Genomic DNA, 15,960 nt, shown 5'->3' with positions numbered 1-15,960 from the left:
AACCCACCCTAGACCTATTTGAATCAGAACTTCAGGGTGGGCCCCTGATGCCTGAATTTGTAACAAGAAAATCCCATCCTAAATTTCTTATGAACAATAGAATTTGAGAACATTGCTCTACTGGATTTAACTTTTAAAATAGAATCAAAAATCTCTCTATTCATTTCTTCTAAATAAACATTCTTTTGCCCTTCTGGTAATCATTATGTGCCTCTTCAAGGCTCATTCCAAGATGACTGACTGATGAGAAACAGCACTAAACACACAGTAGGGCAGAGGTAGGTGGGAGTTCTTAGCTGGGAATAAGGAGACTGGGAAATCCACTAGGGCCCATTTTAAACCCTATACTGATGTGGTTCTGATACTTCCCGGCCATTACACCGGACAATTATAAAGCACTTATATTTCAAGAAAACAGGAAAGCCTACCACAGTTCTACCATAACTGTGGCTTGAATGTTACCAGCAGCACAATGTGCAGGGCGCATGGGTGTCCAACTCACGGCCTGTAGGCCGCATGCAGCCCAGGAGGGCTGTGAATGCGGCCTAACACAAAGTCGTAAATTTACTTAAAACATTATGAGATTTTTGTGTGATTATGTTTCACCATGTATTTAATGTATGGCCCAAGGCAACTCTTCTACCTCCAGTGTGGCCCAGAGAAGACAAAATGTTGGACACCCCTAGAACATTTCCAAAAGCTAACCTAGAGATGGTAAAGAAGATGGACTGTTAGGACTGGATCGCTTGGGTTTGGCTTCTAAACCAACTAGCTGTGTGTTCTTTGGAGGATAAAGTCAATTCTGGATTGCAATTTCCCTCATATAAAAAAAATCAGGTAATTGGACTACATTTGCGTTTCAAACTTTCTGACACACCATAAAAATACATTTACATCAATCATTTACACTCGCAGATATTGCAAACAGGTTTCATGAAATAACACCTAACTTGGTATGAGAAACTCTAATACTTTCTATGCTATTCCATACTTTTAGCAAATGTAGGTGGTAACCTAATAAGTTAATTTCATGGCCCGCTAATGAGTCATGAATGTTTTCATGTTTGGAAAACATTGAACTAGATGTTGCATAGGTTTTCATCTGATGTTCAAGCAGAAAATGTGTAAGGTACATCTCTAACTTCTTTCTTGTACTTTTAAAGTTCTTTCTTTGTAGGATTATATTAAGGTGTATGCAGTAGATGTTAACAGACTATAAAATCACCATTTAAATCAGTAAAGTTAACTAATCAATTAAATTTGTAACAAGAAAATTCCACCCCAAGTTTCTTATGAACAGTAGAGTTTGGGAACACTGCATTGCTGGATTTAATTTACAAATTAAATGAGCCAAGTAATTTCTCAGAATTCAAATATTTCATACTTTAAATTAGCAAACATTTAAAATCTAGTCTTATGATCAGTTACTAAGAAAATCTTGAGTTTCTAGCCACAAGCTCTTTACTTGTTACTTTTTTGTTTCTTTTTGCCCAGGCCCATCTGGACCAAGGCAGGAACCTTGATGAGGGAAGGGGTCAAAGTAATGATCAGAAGTCAATCTCTTTCTTTCCAAACACATGCTTGGAGGCTGACATCATAGCCCCATAGCCTGTACTACAGATGGGGAAGTAACTGGATTCAAGGCAGGAAATTTAACATTTATCAGATCAAGAGCGGCAAGACTTCAGCCAAGGAACTCACACCTGTTGTGCTGAGGAACTCAAAATCAAGAACCAAAAACTGTCATTACTGCTCTGAACATAACTTCTGCTAGAGCAATAAAATAGAATGAGAGCCAGTGATTGAGATTCCATGAACACTTTTCTGTGATACTGTTTTATTCTGCAGAAAGTATAAAAAAAATGACAACTGAGAAAAAAGTGTCCTAACACCTCTCTGTTTCCAGGTGGGAACTCACTTGGGCACAGGCTGCCTGGAGGGTCACCCACTGCCTGGCTGTCACCAGCCCAACCCCCACAGCAGCCTCCTGAGCCCAGTTCAGCTCTTCTCTGTGCAGAAAAGCAAGCGCCCAGTATGAACACTCCCTGGTCTGTGATTTCAGCCCTGTCTGACCAAATGAAGGCCAAAGTAATGCTCTGCACACAGGGAGGCAGACTGGAGAGTCTTTCCCACCTGCTACCTACAGGTCCTCTTCTCTTTTATCACTTGTCTTGTGTTTTCTTTTGTTTTTTCCTCTATCAATTTCCCTTTCTGTCCAGCTTGCTTCTTTCCTTTTTCTTGACTTACTTTTATTTTACCTGTATCTTATCTTTCTGAAGAAAAATCATTTAATTAGAATTTAACTTTAACATCCTCCTTGCCAGATTATTTTGATTGCTCTTGGTTTTTCCCGCACTAGATACTGCCTAACTAGCTAGTGTAGTATGAGCAGAGCTGTGTTAGTCATTTCGGGTATATGTCTTACTTTGCATATTATTACAAAGATTTCCATAACATTTTTAGAAGGCCCTGCCTGTATCGTATATCATCTACAATATGGCTAGTTTATTCATGCAGCAAATTAAACCTGTGTTCATATAGTTGATTAAAGCAAGAAGACATCTCAAAGATCATCAAATCCAAACCCTTAATTTTACAGATGAGAAAACTGTGGCCCAGATAGTTCAAGTGACTTGTTCCAAATCATAATCTAATATTCAGTGTGGTTTGGGCCAAACACATGAGGCAGAAAAAACTACAGAAGTATGGAAATTGTGTGCACAATGTAACTTTTTGAAAAGGCAGTTTTGGTCATTGGATGTTAAGCACCTGAAAAAAGTCCATCAAATATGTCAATCGTATAACATAACCTGTTTTAATTGCTGTGGATTTAATTTCCCATGGGCTTGAGCTGGGTAACGAACTGGTTCCTAGAGAGTGCCCCATAGGAGAGAAAGGTATGTGATTCTCTCACACTCAGGGTTCTGAAGAGATCTGAAGCCATGCTACCAAAACATAGCACTCAAATTACTGCAGAGAACAGCAGTTTTGCCTGAAATGTAAAGTAGTGGCTAACCATTCTGAGGAGAAATCAATGAGAAATTAGGTAGGGATTCTGAATGAGAGATTTTTAAAAATTAACTAATTCATTAGTTAACTGATTATTCATGGGAGTGGAGACTTTAAGGATGAGCACCTGGAGCTCCCCAGACACATGACTATCAGAGAGAGCACATCCTGGCACAGGAAAAGCTCATGGGACTTTCTCAAGGGCGCAGCAGAGAATTGCACTGCGCTTCCTGGGCAATCCAAAGGCTGCGACAGTCAGTCAGTATGCCTCCTATAGATTTACACTCAATAGTATTTTGGAGCATTAAATCTCTCTCTAACAATGATGCAAAAGGAAAACTCAGGACTTTCTAAAATGGTACACATCCCAGGTGGGAACATAGCCCTAAAGAAACATAACACTTTCATAAATCCCATAAGCTTCAGGACTGGGGCATCTTTGTTTTACATATTACCTCCAAGACTTTCCTTGCAAAGGATATTTGTTTCCTATGCTGCATTTACAAAGAGCAAAACAATGATGAACATTAAACAATAGGAAAAATACAATAAAAACAATAAATGCTGGAAAGGTTTAATTTCATTAAGTCAAATTTAGAAATGGATATTTTGCAAAGAAAGCTTCCATTTCCTGCCACAGATTTCCGTATAGTAGCCGCTTATCTTTATCTGCTGTTGTTCTTTTTCTAATCTCTCAAAACACATATTTGGTTTCTTTGGTAGAAGACAGAGAGTTTATTTTGGTAGAACTTTAAACTCATAGAAAAATTCTGCTCTGGCCGGTGTGGCTCAGTGGGTTGAGCACCAGCCTATGAACCAAAAGGTCCCTGGTTTGATTTCTGGTCAGGACACTTGTCTGGGTTGCTGGCCAGGTCCCGAGGTGGGGGAGTGCGAGAGGCAGCCAATCAATGTTTCTGTCCCTCTCTTTCTCTCTCCCTTCTCCCCTTTCTAAAATATAAATAAATTTTTTAAAGAAATCATAATCACCATTTTTAAAAAAGAAAAATGGTAAGAAATAGCTCCTGAATTTCTTTTACCCAGATTTACTACATATTTGCATGTTGACCCATTGCATTCCCTCTCTCTCCTTCCTCCCCTGACTTGCTCACTCCCTTATTCTCTGGACCACCTGAGAGTAATTTGAAGACATTGCTTGTCTTTACTCCTGAAGACATCAGTGTACAGTTCTTAAGAACAAGAGCATTCTCTTACAAAACCACCTTCCAGTTATCAAAATTAGAAAATCAAACACTGATACAATATTTTTGTCTAATCATTATTCTATTTTTAATAGGGAAGACACTGAAGTCACTAAACTTTGTTCTAAATATAGTTTTCATTGTGTACCACAGGTTTGGGAATAAAGTATTCTCATAGTACTATTCTGGAATATAGTAAGGCAACCAGGTATACAAATGCTGTTTTGTTACCTGCTGATGCATTAGTTGCTTCATAGTTTATTAAAAAGCCTTCATAAGCAAGGTCAGAGTCGGCCACAAACACAATCTTCAATGAGTTGGTATTGCTGGTAAGAGAGGGTGGGATTGATTTTCCACAATATCTGTTTGAAACCAAGAAAGAACACAGGTTTAAAAATTTTTAATACACTTGAAATAATACACCAAAATTAAGATATGTAAAAAAAAGTAATAATAATATGTACTATTACTCTTAAGAAATAAATACAAATATATTTTAGGCACAAACATTTACAAAGTTGTGAAGGCCTTCTTATTCATGATTGCTTCCCTGAAACAGTTTTTGTTTGTTTGTTTTGATCCTCACATGAGGACATTTTTTTTTTCATTGCTTTTAGAGAGAGAGGAAAGAAGAGAGAGAAACACCAATGCACGAGAGGAACATCAGTTGTTTGCCTCGAGTACTTTCTTAGACTGGGGATCAAACCCATACCCCAGATAGATGCCTTGATGGAGAATCTAACCTGCAGCCTTTTGGTTCTCAGAGGAACTCTCACCGACTGAGCTACATGGGCCAAGGCTCCCTGAAACAGTTTTATGTGTGTATCTAACTATATGACTTGTCATTTATAAGTTTAATGAAATTAGAAATTACAAGCTATACTAGGTTGCCATAGAACATATTATTGAGCTTATTAACAGAAGTGTAATAAACTTTCACAACACAGTGAAACCATAGATCATAAATGCATAAAGCATGGACTCACATCACCTCTCTCACTTAGAGCCACTATGACTTTGAGCAGGTCACTCAACCTCTATGCCTGTTCTCCCGTCACTAAACTGGGGATGATGACAGTACCTACTTCATAGAGTTGTTTTGAGAGTTTCATGAGTGAATGTACTGAATATAAAAGACTTAGAAAAGTGCCTAGAATAGCAATCCTTGTATAGATAGGATCTATTATCTTTCAACAGCTAGCCGAAGCAGAAGTTAAGAGTTGGATTACTAAGCCATGTCACATTTCTGGTGAATAAAAGCAATTTTACTTAGAAAAAATATTCTAGTAATGAACGCTAAAAGTAGAGCTGTATAAAAGACATGCCACAGGAATTTTTCTAGAGAAACAGCTGTAAGAAGGAGCAGCTAGAAAATAGAAACCACAGATCAAAGTGCACTTGGTAAAATTAACCAAATGCAATGACAGAGAAAAAAACAGACATCAAAATAAGACAAAAACGTTGAAAATATGAAATGGGTTAACTGATTTCTGTAATACCATTTCAGTGTTAAAACAGACTTGATATCTTGATCAAAATACAGATGAGTTCATTAATATTTTATTTATGTATAATTTTTGACACTATTACAGATTCCCCGTTTCCTCCCCTTTTACCCTCCTCCACCCAGCCCCTGCCCTCCCCCCGGTCCTCACAACGTTGCTGTCTGCCCATGGCTTTGCATCTGTGTACATATGTTCTTTGGCTAATCTCTTCCAGCCTCCCTCCCACCCCCTCCATTCTGAGATCTGCCAGTCTCTTAATCAGTATTTTAAATGTCTCTGTATATGCCTATCTATGTCTGCCAATTTGGGCAAGACTATTATAGTAGTTTATGCTATTCAGCAAAATGATGTATTTTTTCAGTCATTAAGAGTCAAGTACAATCAAAAAAAGAAAAAGAAATGATTTTTAAAATGAAAGATTAAGTTAAACAGAAAAAATGAAGAGGAAGAATAAAAGCAAAGGAAAAAATAAGCTTAATAAAATAATGAATAAAGGGACAATGTTTAAAAATAGATGAAAAAATGAAATACAAGAAAAAGAAATGAAAAAAATCAGGAGATTTTTATTTCCAACAAAGCTGTTATAACAGGGGCTGGATGTAAACTTGCACCTAAAACAACTACGCTATGTAAAACAACAGCTTACATACAAGACACTGAATATCAAACAGTGAAGGTAAAGGAGTAACTTTAAAAGCAAACTGTGGTTTTAATTTGCATTTCTCTGATGGCTAGTGATGCTGAGCATCCTGTCAAATGTCTCTGGGCCCTCTGTATCTCTTTCTTGGAGAAGTGTCTGCCCAGGTCCTTTGCCTTTTTTTAAATTGGATTGTTTGTCTTCTTGGAGTGGAGTCGTATGAGTTCTTTATATATTTTGGAGATCAAACCCCTATCTGGTGTATCACTGTCAAATATATTTTCCCATATGGTTCACCCTCTTTTCATTTTGCTGTTTACTTTAGCCATGCAGAAGCTTCTTATTTTGATGAAGTCCCACTTGTTTATTCTTTCCTTTATATCCCTTGCTGTAAGGGACATACCAGTGAAAATATTGCTGCATGGGATATCTGAGAGTTTCCTGCCTGTGTTCTCCTCTAGGACTTTTATGGTGTTGTGACTTATATTTAAGTCTTTTATCCATCTTGAGTTTATTTTTGTGTATGGTGTCAGTTGGTGATCAAATTTACTAGCCATCAGAGAAATGCAAATTAAAACTACAATGAGATACCACTTCACACTGGTCAGAATGGCCACCATAAACAGATCAACAAACAACAGGTGCTGGCGAGGCTGTGGAGAAAAGGGAACCCTAGTACACTGTTGGTGGGAATGCAGACTGGTGCAGCCACTGTGGAAAACAGTTTGGAATTTCCTCAAAAAGCTGAAAATGGAACTGCCTTTTGACCCAGTGATTCTACTGCTGGGACTATACCCTAAGAATCCCAAAATGCCGATTCAAAAGAACCTATGCACCCCAATGTTCATAGCAGCACAATTTGCAATAGCCAACTGTTGGAAGTAACCTAAATGCCCATCAGTACATGAGTGGATCAAAAAGCTATGGTACATTTACACAGTGGAATACTATGCAGCAGAAAGGAAAAAACAACTACTACCCTTCACAACAGCATGGCTGGAACTAGAGAGCATTATGCTACATGAAATAAGCCAGGGGGCGAAAGACAAATACCATATGATCTCACCTATAAGTGGAACTTAACCAGCAAAACAAATAAGCAAGGAAAATATAACCAGCAACATTGAAAGAAAAAAAGAAACCAACAAAATCAAAAGGGGTGGGGTGGGGAAAGGGAAGGGTAGTGTGGGGTGGGGAAAGAGAAGGGAAAGGTCAAGTAAGGAACCTGTATAAAGGCCCCATGGACAAAACCAAAGTGGGGAAGGATTGAGGGAAGGAGGTAGGGGAGGGGGGCAGGGGAAAATGGTGGCGGGAAGGTGGAGACAAATGCATTTGAATAAAAACTAAAAATTAAAAGAAAAAATAAAAAATAAAAGCAAAACTGGACACAATCAAACTGTTTCTAAGTAACTTAAGTGCATCCCCCCAAAAAGCTCAAGAATACCTAAAAGAATACAATAATGTTCATTGCACAAAAATACTAAATTGAAAATGTTTGGAATCCTACCAAACTTTATCAAACATGAAAAGAAAGAAGAAAGTATAACTTATAATGAGAAGAAAAACTGACCAACCAAAACAGAACAAGAAATGCCACAGATGACTGAATTAGCAGTCAAATGCACTAATAGTTATAACTGAATGCCACAGATTTAGGAAAACAGAGGAAAAAATTAATGTGCAAAGTAGAAACATGGAAGATATAAAAGATGGCCCAAATTAAACTTCTAGAAGTGAAAACTGTGATATCTAAGGTTAAAAATCACATGGTAGGGTGAACAACAGAACAGATATTACGGAAAAACAGATTAGGGCACTTGATTGAATACATAATAATAGAAACTTTCCAAAATGAAACACATAGAGAACAAAGACTCAAAATCAAATGAACAGAGCATCAGTGAGTTGTGGGACAACATCAAATGACTAAAGATACAGGTAATCAGAGTCCTCACAGGAAAGGGGAGACAACTCCAAGTATTTCAAGAACTAATGGCTGAAAATGTTTCAAATGTGATAAAATTATAAGCCCTGAGATCTCTGAAGCTCAACAAAAACATTATGCTAATAGAAAAGCCAGTAAAAAAAAAAATAGTATATTTTTTTCCAATTTCAGTTCCATGATTCCAGTTCTAGAATATGCGAACTAATTTACAGTGAAAGAGAGCAGGTTAGGGCTCTCTTAGGATGGGGATAAGGAGCAGAAGTGAGAAATTATCTTGAGTGGGAAAAGGGTTAGGGGATAATGGATGTGATTTAGTGATGCCTTCATGGGTCTGTACACATGTCAAAACTTAATTATGAAAGGCCAAGGCTACCAAGTAGTGATGTAGAAATGGTCATTGAGAAGCATGTTAACTCACCTGGTTTATATAACACAACAGGGTGGATTTTAACATCCTTCATTGAAGCAAGAAAATTTTTGTGTGTGGAAAAAAATAAATAAAAAATAATCTCACCTCCCAAGAGATGTCCCAGAACCAGTGTCATAAACTTCCACATAGTCATTTGTGCAATTGTAATGAAACTCCAGATGAAAGCTCCTGAATATCAAATTTATCAGGAAGCCTGGCTGGACTAATATATGCCAGGTACAGTTGATACCATGGGGGTAGATATTTGGATGACCAGGACTTTGGATAATTCCTGTTGGCTCTGTAAGAATTTTTCCGCATGCTATTGAAATGAAAATAATAATTGTCAGAACAAGTAGCCAACAAGTTACCTGATATTCAAGATAATATAATCTGTTTATAACCTCTGAAAAGCTCAAAAAGAAAAACTTTCCTTATGTCCCACTTCAGATAACTTGGTTTTTCTCTTATTAAAAGACATCAATTAACTATCGATATATGCTGATTACAAAATACATATTTTGCCTTTGAGTGTACCCTCAAATTTTATAGTGTAAATGAGTACACATATACAGTGTAGATAAAATTTTTATAATTTATTTACATTGTTTACATAGTCTGATATAAGTCCAAGAGGCAACGCAGAAGAAAGAGATAATCACTTACCCAAATCTGCAGTACTGAACTTAGCACTGAAACCATGATTTTCAGTAGAAGAACTTTTCACAAACATGACATAAAGAAAATTGTATGTGGATGTTATTAATGAAGGTATGTCTGTGCCACAATATTTTTTATTTTCAGTAGAACCCAAAATGGAACTGCTACCAATCTAAGGTTAAAAAAAGATATATTCGAGTTTATTGTTAGATACTTATTTTGAAAAACTGCATTAAGAATAATTATTTCTGGAATATTTTTATTAATATAGTAAAAGTCAATTTCAGAATATTTTTGTCATCCCAAAAGAAACATCATGCCCATGAGCAGTCATTCCCCATTCCCCTCAAACCCCTCCCCCAGGCAGCCACTAATTTATGTTCCATACTCTGCATTATTTCTTCCCCATTTCAAATCAATGGCATTATTCAAAATGTGGCTTTTTGTGACTAGTTTCTTTCACTTAGCAAAACGTTTTCAAAATTATGTGTCATTACTTCATTCCTTTTAAATGTCATATAATATTCCATTCTATGGATAAAACACATTTCATTAATTCATTCATTAACTAATTACACCTACATTGTTATACTCTTTTACTACTATGAATAATGATTGTAGTCATTCATGTACAAATTTTTGTGTAGACTCATTTTATTTCCCTTGGTTATACAAGAGGTCTGTCCATAAAATATCCACCTGTGTATTGTGAAAAAACAGAAACATTTATTGAAGAAGATACAAGGTACAAGAAACATTGTACACAGAACAATTATGCCTCAGTCCCCTTTAAAGTAGGCACCTTGGGACCTCGCACAGTCTTCCTAGAATCTCTTCGACTCGAAAACACTGTGCAAAATTCTTTGTTGGTATCACCATTAGCTGCCCTGTTGTATTATCTTTAATCTCATTGATGGTCTGAAATCTCTTCCCTTTCAAAGGTTATTCTAGTTTTGGACAAAGCCAGAAGTCACAGGGCACCAACTCCGGGCTGTAGTGGGGCTGAGTCATCTGGGTGATTACAGGCCTTCTAGAATGTGGACCACTTTCAACAAGTTCTTGACCGTCTTTGAAGTGTTTGTGCCATACTTTTACTTGAGCTGCTCTCATTGCATCATCCCCAAAAGCCCTCTAAATCATCTGAAAAGTTTCCACAGAGGAATGTTCAAGCTTAATGCAAAATCTGATGCAGATTTGCTACTCTACTTGCTCAGTCATTTTTTAATGCAACAGCCACACAGTACACATCACATGCTCACCCAATGGTGTCTACTGTCCCCACTGTACTAGTACAGTGAAGTTATCATGGTCATGCATGTGCATTCCAGTTCACTCTCTTTGGCTGCCAGGTTACATCAATGTCATGCAAACTATTCTTGTTATATTAACAATGGCTGGACTTTTTCTGGACAGATCTCATATACTTAGGAGTGAAATTGCTGGATCAAATGATAACTTTATGTTTATCTTTTTGAGAAAATTCCAACTATTTTCCAAAGCAGCTGCACCATTTTAAATGCTCAACCAGCAGTGTACAAATGTAAAAGGGTTCCAATTTCTCAAATTCTTGTAAACAATTCAAACTACAATGAGGTAGTGCCTCATACCCACTAGGTCTGATCTGTATTTCCCTGATGATTAGTGATGTTGAACATATTTCATGTACTTATTGGTCATTTGTACAGCTTCTTTGAAGAAATATATTCATATTCTTTGTGCATTTTAAAAATTAATTTATTTTTAATTTTGATGAAATCCAATTTTTCTTTTTTTCTTTTTGTTTGTGTTTTTATGTGCTATATCTAAGAAGGTGTTGTCTAAGTCAAGATCACAAATACTTACTCCTATGTTTTCTTCTAGGAGTTCAGGGTTTTAGCTCCCACATTTAGTTCTATAATTCATTTTGAGTTAATTTTCGTGAGTGGTGTAAGAAAGGGGTCCAGTTTTATAATTATTCATGTAGATATTCAGCACCGTTTGGTCAAAAAACTATTTTTTTCTCATTGATGTCTTGGCACTCTTTTGAAAAATCTATTGACAACAAAGGCATGGATTTATTTCTGGATGTTCACTTCTGTCCCACTGTTTGCACTTGTATGTTTACTCAAATAACACACTTCTTGAGTACTGTATTTTTGGTTATGTTTTGAAGTCAGGAATTGAGAGTCCTCCAACTTTCTTCTTCTTTTTAAAGAATGCTTTGGTCATTCTGTTTCCCTTGACAATATTTCCACAGGAACTTTATGGTCAGCTTCTGAATTTTTGCAAAAGGGCCAGCAGGGATGTTGATGGATATTGACTTGAAGCTTTAGATAAATTTGGGAGGTATTTCCATCTTAACAGCATTAAATCTCCTAAGTCAAGAACATGAGATGTCTCTCCATTCATTTAGATCTTTAATATCCTTCAACAATGGTTTGTAGTTTTGCAGCACAACTATTACATGTCTTTTAAAAGATATATTCTTCAATATTTATTTTTATGCTGTTATAAATAGAATTGTTTCCTTGATTTTATTTTCCAATTGTTATTGCTAGTATACAGAAAAAGAAATTACTTCCACATGTTGATCTTATATCCTGCAACTTGCTGAATTTGCTTATGAGTTCTAATAGTTTGGTGTGTGCATAAACCCCTTAGGATTTTCTTATATATAAGATCATGTTATCTGTGAATAGAAATAGTTTAAATCTTTCCTTTTCATTCTGTGTGCATTTTATTTCCTTTCCTTGCTTAATTGCCTAGCTAGAATTTCAAGTATAATGCTGGATAGAAGTTGTAAGAATAGACATCTTTGTCTTTTTACTGACCACAAGAGCTTAAGCATTAAGTGTTTCATCATTAAATATGATGTTAGCTATGAAAATTTTTTTTACAGATACCCATTATAAGATGAAGGAAGTTTCCTTCTATTCTTAATTTGTTGAGTTTTTTTTATCATGAAAAGATTTTGGACTTTGTCAAGTGCCTTTTCAGCTTCTATTGAAGTAATCATGTGGCTTCTTTCTTCATTTCATTTTACATTAAATGATTTTTGGATGTATGCCAGTCTTGTATTTCTGAGATAAATCCCACATGGCCATGGTATATGAGAGTATAATTCTTTTTGTACACTGCTGGATTCAGTTAGCTAGTATTTTTTTGAGGATTTTTATATCTCTATTCATAAGAAGTAGTGGTCTGTACAAACTAGTTTTGTTTTATGTAACTGATTCGAAGACAATATAACTTTAATATTTTTAATAATATCCAACCAAATATAAATATTCAAAGGTGTTTTACACTTACCTCAATATAATCTGTATCACAGTGATCAGAACTTCCGATTTCAAAGCCAATGAAGCTGAGAAGAACTACTTGGCTTTGGGGTTGGTAGATAGTCCACCTGCAGATCCTTTCTCCTGGATATACGTCAGGATAAAAGGGCGAGCGAATGACGCCTTCTCCAGTTACTTCACCTCCACAAGCTGTCAACATGAAAATGAAAGCAGTGTTTGTCAGAGAGAAATGGTCCTTGGACTCAGTTTTATTACAAATTCTAATTATGTGCAACGACATAATGAAATGTGACATTACTAGAATTCTAGTAATTCTAGAATTACTTGAACTTTTCATTGCCACTTGAGAACGTAAAATGACAAAAGTATTTCAAGAAATTAAAATATTACAATCATAGAAATTATACATTTAAAAATTAAGGCATAAGTTTTCTTACCCACTTGATAAACAGCTCTGAAACCAGCTCTTACAACAGAAGCATCAATTATAAACCGGATCCAGATACTATTAGTAATGGATTTAATGTGTGAGAGGGTTTCATTGCCACAGACTTTTCCAAGTAAGGTATCATGATCTCGAACCTAAACAGAAAAATACAATAGGTCTGTAATTTTAATTTTAAAAAATTACCTTCTCAGGGTAGTATTCTTTGGAGAGTGGAAAATGGCAGATTCAGAGTGAATTATAATCTCAATTGGGTTACATATTTATATTATATTTAACAGTAATCAGTGAGTCATTTTTAGTGCAATAGAATAACACTAAATATTGACAACAAAATCTTAAGCAAAAAAAAGAATCAAAAGCCTAAGATTCAAAAGCAAAAATGTTTTCCTTATAATTTCCACAATTGCATATCAAAGAGAAAAATAAATATACAGTTTGGGCTATTAGAAAACAACAAAATATGAGAAGACAGCAATATCAAAATATGCAAGTTTTATATACATCCGTAATCCAAAGAAGTCATAGACTAAACTATTTTTGTTACTGAAAAAAAACCAAAAGTACATGAAAAAGGGGAAAGAGGGATTCTAAAGAATCAACTTGAAAATTAAAGTATTAAAATGAAAAATAATAAAGTAAAAATAAAATCAAAATCTAGTAATAAAATAAAAAAAGAACTCATAAATATATTCAAGAACTGTTTTTCAAAGAAGGTTAGAATCTGAGAATATAAAAGATATATATTTGCAATACAGATAAGAAAAAGTAAAGAAAAAAGAAATAAAAAAGAAGCACAAGCACACAAAATTCAAAGTGACAAAGGTGATACAAATGCACAGATACCGAGGAATTTGTTCAATATGATAATTCTATGCATAAGTTGATGTTAATATTGTTGAATGTGTGAAATGGTTATTTCCAGATAAAAATGTAAATTACTAAAATTATCTCAAGGAGAAGAAAAATAAAATTTGAATAGACAAGAAGCCATACATAAAATTGAAAACGTTATCACAGAAGATGCTCTACTTGGTAAGTTATTTTAAACTTTCAAGGAACAGATAATTCCCATGCGTAATTTGTTCTAAGGTACCCTCAGACATGGGATGATTCCTAACTAATTTATCTCAGAGTCATCTTACAAAGTCCCAAAATAAACACAAATGGAAACTGTCTATTGATCTCATCTATTAAGATAGATACAAAAATCCTACACCCAGTTGTAGAAATATGAATTCATTCCATTGTTAGGTGTATATACCAAATCAAATATGAAAATAAATGTAATGCAAGGATTGTCTGAAATAACAAATTATAAATTAAGCTCATCAATAGGTTCAATAAGATAAACCATATATCTCCATAAATATCAGAAAGTTTGTTAGCATCCTTACTTATTAGAAAGAAAATTTACAAAGTTAAGATCAAAAGAAAAATGTTTTCATATAATAAAGACCACTTGTTTTAATCAGTAGTAAATATAGTATAGTGGCCATGAGCACTATCTATGGAGTCATATAAACCTGGGTTCAATTCCTCAGTTAATAATTTTGTCACAAAAGTCCTCACTTAATAACTTATTTCTCACTTAATACTTTAATAAGTTATTAAGTCTAAGCCTAGCTCAAGGAGTTGTTGAAGCAAATAGATAAAACAATAGTGTGAACCCCTTAGCAAAATGCTTACTAATAGAAAACATGGACTATTCTTAGTCCTGACACTGAGTTTCCTTACCAAAATCAGAAATTATTCCATGGATAGACATGCTATTCCTTACAAAGAATTAGTGTGGAAGATCTATCCATCAAAATATTAATTAAGTTCCTTAATGGGCATCATCAAGTCATCAGTAATGCCTACCCCTGTTGCTGGGGATAATGCTGTGAAAGAGTCACACTACTCGCAAGGAACTTATGAGAATCAAGTCCATGTGTTTGTTTGTTTGTTTGTTTGTTTGTTTGTAAAGCATGACGGCCATGTTTGAAGAAGTGCAGGATGCTATATAATTACTTTGTAATGGTTCTCAATAATTATCACAATTAGGCATTTTGAAAATCTTTGAAGGCATTTTTTTGTTTTTGTTTTCATTATTAACACAATGGTGGTGAGGTACTATTGGCATTTAGTGGCTGGGAACTAAGGATATTAAATACCCTGAAATGTGAGAGACGATTGCATACAGTAAGAATTCTCCTATGTCTTGTGTGACATTCATATAAGTGACAGTTCTGTTACTAAATGTAAAATGTAGCTCTATCTTATATACTGAACACAGAATATGTTTGCCTGATTATAATACACAGTGAATTTTCTAGAATTATAAGTCGAGTGTAAATTTAAAAAAAGTTCTTTCTATTTTCCTTTGTTCTCCTGGAAACCTGCCAAGAGCTAGTCACCATTTCCGAAAATTTGTCATCAACCTACCCAGCCATGTCAGCCTGTGCTTGTACTGTGGCATTCACAGGGACTCAGGGAGCAAACAATTTGCTACTTTCACTTTGTTAAGTGCATCTAGCCCAGGCTTTTTACATACTAAAATAAATATACACATTTTTTATTTATTTCTTCTAAATTTTATAGTTATAACTTTAAATTTTGTATATAAGTGTGTATATTGAGGTTATGTCATCTATGGATTTCATTTCAGAATAGTGAAAGGATGATATAAAAAGGTCTTGAAGTATAAAGAACCCTTGACTTAACCAAGAACGCTGAACTCATACAGGGGATTATGGGATACTCCTCAGCAGAAAAACCTTTAACTGAGACTTAAAGGATTATCCAGACCGAGGCGTACAGGCAGGAGTAGGAAGATTTTATAAGTGTGATACTCAAAGCTGCTGGGGATATGGTAACACGGTTACTCTTAT

At 35.2% G+C, this 15,960-nt stretch overlaps 1 protein-coding gene across 1 annotated transcript in view; it reads right to left on the bottom strand.

Annotated features, from left to right (window-relative positions):
* CUBN (cubilin) overlaps positions 1 to 15,960 on the bottom strand; it is a 250,291-nt gene that overhangs the window by 196,013 nt on the left and 38,318 nt on the right. Inside the window, exons 18-22 of the mRNA XM_054593125.1 lie at positions 13,080 to 13,224; positions 12,653 to 12,831; positions 9,371 to 9,536; positions 8,810 to 9,026; positions 4,440 to 4,570 (exon numbers count right to left, since the gene is read on the bottom strand). Coding sequence (XP_054449100.1) covers positions 4,440 to 4,570; positions 8,810 to 9,026; positions 9,371 to 9,536; positions 12,653 to 12,831; positions 13,080 to 13,224 — 838 coding nt within the window. The remainder of the gene's footprint in view (positions 1 to 4,439; positions 4,571 to 8,809; positions 9,027 to 9,370; positions 9,537 to 12,652; positions 12,832 to 13,079; positions 13,225 to 15,960) is intronic.

Source organism: Pteronotus mesoamericanus, unplaced genomic scaffold (assembly GCF_021234165.1).
Source record: "Pteronotus mesoamericanus isolate MK-2021 breed Mesoamerican mustached bat unplaced genomic scaffold, CSHL_Meso_final contig_130, whole genome shotgun sequence".
NCBI classification, from domain to species: Eukaryota; Metazoa; Chordata; class Mammalia; order Chiroptera; family Mormoopidae; genus Pteronotus; species Pteronotus mesoamericanus.
The sequence above is the reverse complement of the archived record's forward strand: the minus strand, read 5'-3'. Positions and strand labels throughout refer to the sequence as shown.